Genomic DNA, 7,892 nt, shown 5'->3' with positions numbered 1-7,892 from the left:
CCCCCCGTGTTGTTAAAGTGAACCGTTGTCATCACTTTGTGTGTTATCTCCATTTTTATACAAAGTTCCTACACTGGCCATTCATCCCTTCCTCTAAGAATGTATATCCAACTAAACCAGAGAGTACAACCTTTCCTCTCTCTTTCTCTCGCTCTCTCACACACACTCAGTGCACACACACGCACACACACACAGAAAATCATCAGCACTTGACTGAATCCAATAATTGTCAGTTAGTGCTGCAGGAACCTCACGTTTTGCACAAACTGTTGGTTCAACAAAAAGAAAACATACAATTAAAGACACTCACAGGCACACACACACATCATCCTGTCTTTTCCCATTGGCCCTGCTGGTACAATTAGCCTGAATGGACTGCTGGGTCCTGCCTTCCAATGGGAATGATCTGAGCACCCTCATGACAAGGGAACAAAAGCCAGGCAATTATTATAAGAGCACTATGTGTTCCTGCTGAACACAACACGTCAACGTGGAGAAGAAAAAACGCAGCCAAAACAAAAGAAATTGCTCAGAATAATGCATGAGACATTTGAGTCCCAGCGGGGTTGTATTGGGGGAGTGCGGGTGGAGGGCTGGTGGGTGATGGTGCTGGTGGTGGCAGGGGGTGATGCATGTGTGTGTGCGTGCCCATATTGCAGTGTTGAAAAGAATGCTTTTGTCATTCTAAAGGTTCGTTGGGCTTCTTTGCTTCTTCTTCTTCTACTTCTGTTTTTTTTCTAGCTCTATTCTTCCTGACACCTTTGAGCCTTTGTGTGACATTGTACCATGGAGCTGGCTTGGGTCCCTGCTCCCTAGACCCCATCTGCCTCCTGGCCAGTTGGCTCACGCCCCCAAGATCGGATGCTGCCAGCCAGGGTATGGCTTAGCAGCAAGGTCTCCAGAATGCTCTGAAGCCAGGGGAGCTTGTCCTACAAGCATGAGGGAGCCTGATTTGTTGTTTTAGAATAAGGTGGGTTTGAGGCCTGAGGTTGGCATATGTTTTCCAGCAGTGAGCCAGCAAATGGATGTGGAGGGGTTTGATACGCTGTGTGTATGTGGAGCAGGGAGGCCAGCCCTTGTCCTCTGCTTCCCCTTAGCACGGGGTTAGCTGCAGCTTCTTATCTCCAGTTGCGGTAGCACAGAGGTAACAGGTCTGCCAAGTTGCCCCGGACAGGTGAGGGAGATGATGCCAATCTCCCTTCTCGCCTGTCATGCTCCTGTGGGTCCTTGCTTGGGGATTCGGTGTCCCGTATCCACGGGAGCGGATCGGGGAACACAAGCGAGGAAGAAGGGAGGGGAACGAGACAGGCATCAGTGGAGAGGTTAAGATCAGCGCTTCTTGGTTGCTTACTTTAGCTGTTTGGACCCAGTCAACGTGTGGCAAGTGTTCAAAGACGTGGAATTAAGACTTCAGTATAGGAGGTCATTAACTCCTGCTGCTCCTCCACAGGATCAAGTTGGCTCTTCGACTCTGGGACACAAACCTTTCATGAGAAGCTGTCAGTCATGGCACTCTTGAACCTGCTCCAGACATTTTCCACATTCACTCACAAGCATGTGTTCCCGTCAGTGGGCCTGGCTGCTGCGGTGTAGTTTGTGATCCCATAAATGATTTATGTGATATCATTAAAATTCTTCTATGGCTAAATTTGAACGACATCACGGCTTTAACCTCGAGCAGAACAGTCCAGAGCCTCGACCCATCTCCTTTCTGATGGAATTCGTAGAAAACTGAGAGCTGACGGCTGCCATATGTGCACGCATGCTAGACCCACGAATGCGCTGCACTGAGCCTTGCCCCCCCCCTCCACGCCATGTGGTCTTGTTGACAGCAGCTTTGAGTAATGAGCTCTGGAGCTTTCTGCCTACCTGGTTGCTTCCACAGCCTCTTCTCTAACTCAGTGGCACAGGTGGAGACACGCTGAAGTAGCTCTGCAGCCAAGCCCACCCAGGTGTCCTCCTGCTGATAATCACCAGCAACTTTTCCTCTGTGGGGTCAGGCGAGGCGTGTCCGGGCCAGCTCCAAAGGGTTTGTTGCACTGGATGAAAAGAACAATTCATTCCTTTAAGATCTTTTGTTGAAATATGTCAGGTAGCAAGTCGAGAGATAGATAGATAGATAGATAGATAGATAGATAGATAGATAGATAGATAGATAGATAGATAGATAGATAGATAGATAGATAGATAGAGAGATAGATAGATAGATAGATAGATAGATAGATAGATAGATAGATAGATAGATAGATAGATAGATAGATAGATAGATAGATAGATAGATAGATAGATAGATAGATAGATAGATAGATAGATAGATAGATAGATAGATAGATAGATAGATAGATAGATAGATAGATAGATAGATAGTTTGAGGTGATTTGTTAAATGAAGATCAAAGAAGTTTCCGTTCAGTTCAGGTTCTGTTTGCATATTATAACATAAAATATTTTTAGCCTTGTGTTGTTTCTGTCATTACAGACATTTCTTTGTCTTCAGATGATACAAATGAAAAACCTGTCACTGCTGCCTCTCCCAGCGTTTTGTGGGAAAACACATGGTTTTGTTGTCTTAGGGACATACAGAGACAGTTAAAGGGACCCAATCTGCTTTGATAGGAATAAAATCATCTGACAAACAAACAGCTGATCTCTGGAGAGCTTGGAGGGCCATTTTGTTGACAGCTTGTCCCACTGTGATCATTGCTGTGAGATGCTCATTTTTCTAAGCTTGGAGCTGTTGAGGCATGTAAGAATGCACAGCACTGAACGAGGTGAGATTAGTTACATGTAGCCCCGAGGGGTGTTTACAGTAGTCACAGGGAAGAGCTGCTGTTCAGCTGATTCCTTTATTCTATTACAGCGTCAGATAGATTTCTGCCTGCGTGTACACACTACGGTGGTTTAGTTACAGGCTTTGGCGCACGAGGACTAATATTTGATGAATGGCTTACTGTGGGACTGGGAGTGTGAATGTGTATGGATGGATACACGTGTGTGTGTGTGTGTGTGTGTGTGTGTATGAATATGTGAAGAGCTGGAGCTCCCAGCTGACATGCTACAGAGTGGAGAGCTGGTCTGAACAGGTCTGTGTGAATGTAAAGCTGGTTTACAGGAGGAAGAGGCGTGAAGCACCTTAAAGAGGGGGTCCGTCTTTGGTGGCCACCTGTTGACACTGACACACACTAATTAGTCGGCAAACAAAGTAATTTAACTGCTTTCAAAGGCGCTGCTTGAGCACATTGTACCAAATTTCCTGAAATAGAAACCTTTCAAGTTACCTTGTGGTAATTTGGAAGACATCATTAGACTTTTGGAAAAAAGAAAAGAAAAAGACAGAACACAGTGCCAGGGAGAGCCCAGCGCCACCTTTAGAGACCCAGGATCTCTTCATTGTGCTGCTGTAGAAAGTGGCCAGTGTCATGTAAATGCCTCTTATTTTTGCCTCATCGTGCTTTATGCTGGAAAGCCACGCGTTTCAATGCCGTGCTGCAGCGTGGCTGTCTCCCAGAGCCTCACAGGGGGCTTTGTGCTGTCACTTTCAGGGTGCTCCCACTGGAAGGATGTGGAGAGGGGTGGGGTGGGCTTCAGGTTGGGCACTAACAGCGAACTCAGTGAACCCCCATGGGCCTTGGCCGTGTCCATCACCCTCCCACCATCCCCTCTTGCATCCTTCCTCCTTTCTTTGGTCTTCCTCCCCTCTGTTCTCCTCCCTCTCTTTTTGGTCCTGTCACTTACAAAGCTGGACCTGAAGCCAACTGGGCCTGATCCCAGAACTGGCCTGTCACAGCTGGCCTATTAGGAGCTGCTTTAGAGGTCACCTGACACAGTGATTAAGAGTGAGCAGAGAAAACAAATCTTTCAGAACAAAGCGGTGCCCTTCTCGGGGCTTTCTGTTCTCCATCTAAGCATATGTGTGTGTGTGTGTGTGTGTGTGTGTGTTTGTATGTTATTCTGTGAAATTACAGTGTAACGTTCAATTTTAGATCATGTTGCGCTGACTGGAAATTTAAAGAGCCTGTGGCCATAAGTCATTTCTTTAAATAGTGGGTGCTGCTGTCTCAGCTGTCTGTCACTGGCTCAGACTTGCTTTAACACTTCTAAAATTTCAAACATCGGTCATTTGATAACTGTTGAAATCTTTTCATGACCACTAACTAAACTCATTGGAAAAAATCCAGTAAAGTTCCAGAAAACTCAACAACTCAAAGCCCCTTTCAGGCAAGCTTTCCAGTCATCTGATGGCAGCTGAGCCTGTCGGCCTCATGCTAAGATTGGTGTTCCACTGTCACCTACGTGCAGTCGCATTATTTTACAGGCAAACACATTCGTACTTTACTCCTCACAGTTTTTCTGATGCAGCACCAAAGCATTTTTTCATCATGTGGGAGAAGAAACTTTTCCAGAATATTTGCGACAGCATTTGAAGTCGTGCTCCTTTTTTCACACAGAAACACAGTGAAAACATTGTCTTCAGTCAAAGTGGAACCTTGACGACTTCGTATCTATCAGCCCAAACATGGTGAAAAACAGTATTTTCAGCTGATAATACCCAGTGCCTGTGCACAATCACAGTGCTAATATGAGTTAGAGTGGTACATGCTGTAAGAGAAGAGGGACTCCAGAAGGGTTGGGGGTGTGGAAATGATAAATGTTGAGTGGACATAAGGAGGAACACTGAATGAGGTTGAATGACAGAATACCATCACTTTAAAACATTGATTAAGTCATTGATGTAACGTAGCCAGTCATTAATCTTCAACTCTAAATCCTTTATACCTTATGTGTCAGGTTTTCCTACAATGACTGAATGTCTCGCTGGAAAAATAATTTCCTGTACTTCTCTGTCTCCAACAGATGAACACACATCCCCCAAATCCAGTCTGTACTTCCTCGTCTCCAACGAGGGGCACCAGAACCTGTTTGTGTCGCAGGCAAACCTTTGGCTGTACTTCCGTCTGCTGCCAGCTGGTTCTGAGAAAGGCCTCCGGAGGAAGATCACAGTCAAGATTCACTACCAGGAGGCTGGGGCTTTGAGCAGTGCGGAGGGAAGCCCAGGAGGTGGTGGAGGGGGAACGGGTCGCTGGGCTTTGGTTGAGAAGCGGGTGGATCTAAAACGCAGTGGCTGGCATACTTTTCCCCTGTCCGAGGCAATCCGAGCTGTGTTTGGAAAAGGCAGCCGGAGGCAGAATCTGGAGGTCCACTGTGAGGCCTGTGAGACAGCTGGTGTGACTCCAGTGCTGGTGGACTCAGGGGACCCATCCCACCGGCCCTTCTTGGTGGTGCGTGCCCGGCAGGTGGATGGGAAACACCGCATTCGCAAACGAGGGTTGGAGTGTGATGGCACCAGTGGAGGCTTATGCTGCCGGCAGCAGTTTTACATAGACTTCCGTCTTATTGGCTGGAACGACTGGATCATTGCACCAGCTGGTTATTACGGTAACTACTGCGAGGGCAGCTGCCCAGCCTACATGGCAGGTGTCCCAGGTTCCGCTTCATCCTTCCACACTGCAGTAGTTAACCAGTACCGCATGAGAGGGATGAGCCCAGGCTCAGTCAACTCCTGCTGCATCCCAACCAAGCTCAGCACAATGTCCATGCTCTACTTTGACGATGAGTACAACATCGTCAAGAGGGACGTGCCCAACATGATTGTGGAGGAGTGTGGCTGCGCTTGAGGGCCGCTGAGCCTTTGTTGTCTCAACTTGGAACAGTCAGAGAGGCCTTTAGTACAAACAGGACGTTTTTGTACGGTACACATATTCAATATATCTTTATCTACTGTATGTGCAAGCAGCTCACACCACACTGGTGCAATCCAGCAAACACAACCATCAGTGTTGTATCCATGTGTGTTTGTGAGTGTGTTTGTTGGTGCAAGTGTGTGTATTTATCTGACTGAATGAAATACTTGCTGTCCAAGTTCTGTCTGTTTTGCAGCAAGTAGTCAGAACCGGAATGAGAACGGAGTTACAGTCACCAAATGCTACTTTGCTCTAGTTTGCCATTTCTAGTCAAAAATAATGGCTCATCATTTACCCTTGAATGAAGATTTTAAAAAAGCGCTTAAGGACAGTGGCAGGATCAGCCAGTGGCAAGATCGGCATCAAAACCACCCTCCATCCCTGCTCCTCCAACCATCACAAGTACTTTAAGCACAACAAAGACTTTTTTTTTTTTCGTACAGCACTGACAATTCATCAGCTTATACAATTCAGAACACCAGCACTTCCCTTCTATGCAGACAGACACAGTCTGACTGTCCTCTCTGGTGGAATTAGACCAGCAGCGCTTAATGCCTTGCAGGATTATAGCCTCCACAGCAGCGCAGTGACAAAACAAAGTCCTCCACTAAGCTGCTGCTGTTGTTGTCGCCACTCTTGCTGTTGACTCTTGGCCTCAACTCGACTTCCTGCCTGTGAACACTCCTGCAGGATCACGACAAACAGGTGAAGACTGATCTCATAAGTGTACTTCACTTGTGCACAGGGAAAAACAAAAAGACAACTGCTTACGTCGTCCCTTGAAGGCTCAGTAGAAAATGACCTGTGAACAGGGGGGCTGTACTTATGGCACTGTAGGTCGCCACAGAGCAGTGCAGCACTTGCAAAAACTGAAAAGCACACCCTGAATAGCACTTGTATAAAAGAAATGCCTTCCAAGGGGTACCGAGTGTCCTGTCAGATCGCTAAATAAGTGCCACATGAGCTATGCAATGTATAGTAACTTACACCCACACTCAATATGCTCTGTAAAACTCAATTCTCTTGCTCTCTTTCTCTGTCATTTGTTCTCTTTTCAGCCCTCAATTGTTTAAAAATACTTGAAATGTAATCTTTCGCTTTTTTTTTCCAAAGCGAAAGATTGTTGTGATGTTTGCACTGAGAAGTTGCGGGATTAGCGAAACAGAAACTGCCATTGAAAAGTTATTTTTATAGAAGTAATTTGAATGATGTTTCAAATCTGTCTTACCTAATTAATGGAACCAAAGAGGCCAAGATTTTAGCGATTGAACTGAGATGGCCAGGCCATTCAGTGCATGACATAACTGTTTTTGATCATTTTGAAAAGGCCTACAACTGTATCAGGGTACACTGTGTGATTTTCATTTCTCAGCTCTGTTTTCATTCTCTGTTTTGTACAAAAATCAACACTTCATTTTTCATTGTAATACTATTTTTTGTTTCAGTTTTTTTATTTAATGAGAAAGTTATTTTTTAGTTCAGTATGAATCATTTAGTCAAACAAATGTCATCTGTACAGTTTATGTAAAATAAAATGTTTTCTTAAGTATTTGGTAACATTCTTTGCTGTGCCCTCCTCCTGCTGGGTTGGGCCTGTTTCTGAATACCTTTGTCCTTTTCCCCCCTCCTGATTTGGGTTGATACCCACCTGAGCAAAAAGGTGGGGCTGAAATAGCTGGGTACTGCAAGAAAATCAGGCACACTTTTCAGTCTTGGTATGTGCTTGAAACATAAATAGTTCTCCAGACACCGTTCAGGATTGAGTGTCTCATAAATTGGAGCTGTGGAACAATAATTACAGCCATGATTAACAGCTACAGTGGCACCCGCAGTGTGTGCCAGCTCACAGACCTCAGCATGCTAGCTTTATTCTTTCTGTTCTCCAGGCTCTGTTGAAGTGTGTTTGCATGTCTATGCAGATAACAGTGTTACAGTTTGCATATGTGCGAATGTGTGCACTCATTTGTGTCATATGCTTATAGATGCTGCCACAAAGTTTGTTCCACCCGAGCTGCTTCCCCACTGCAACAGATATCTTTCACAAGGTAGATTTAGAGTTGCCGTAACATCAGCGGCAGTGTGTCAACACTTTATGCAACAGCACAAGGCTTGCCCGACTGAATGTCTGTAAATGTGTCTATTCGGATCTGCC

At 45.7% G+C, this 7,892-nt stretch overlaps 1 protein-coding gene across 1 annotated transcript in view; it reads left to right on the top strand.

Moving 5' to 3' along the window:
* inhbb (inhibin subunit beta B) overlaps window positions 1-7,248 on the top strand; it is an 8,586-nt gene extending 1,338 nt beyond the window's left edge. Inside the window, exon 2 of the mRNA XM_072397822.1 lies at window positions 4,854-7,248. Coding sequence (XP_072253923.1) covers window positions 4,854-5,674 — 821 coding nt within the window. The 3' untranslated portion in view covers window positions 5,675-7,248. The remainder of the gene's footprint in view (window positions 1-4,853) is intronic.
* The last annotated feature ends 644 nt before the right edge of the window (window positions 7,249-7,892 follow it).

The sequence above is a fragment of the Leuresthes tenuis genome, unplaced genomic scaffold, assembly GCF_036924035.1.
Source record: "Leuresthes tenuis unplaced genomic scaffold, fLeuTen1.0.hap1 SCAF_12, whole genome shotgun sequence".
Taxonomy (NCBI): Eukaryota; Metazoa; Chordata; class Actinopteri; order Atheriniformes; family Atherinopsidae; genus Leuresthes; species Leuresthes tenuis.
The sequence above is the reverse complement of the archived record's forward strand: the minus strand, read 5'-3'. Positions and strand labels throughout refer to the sequence as shown.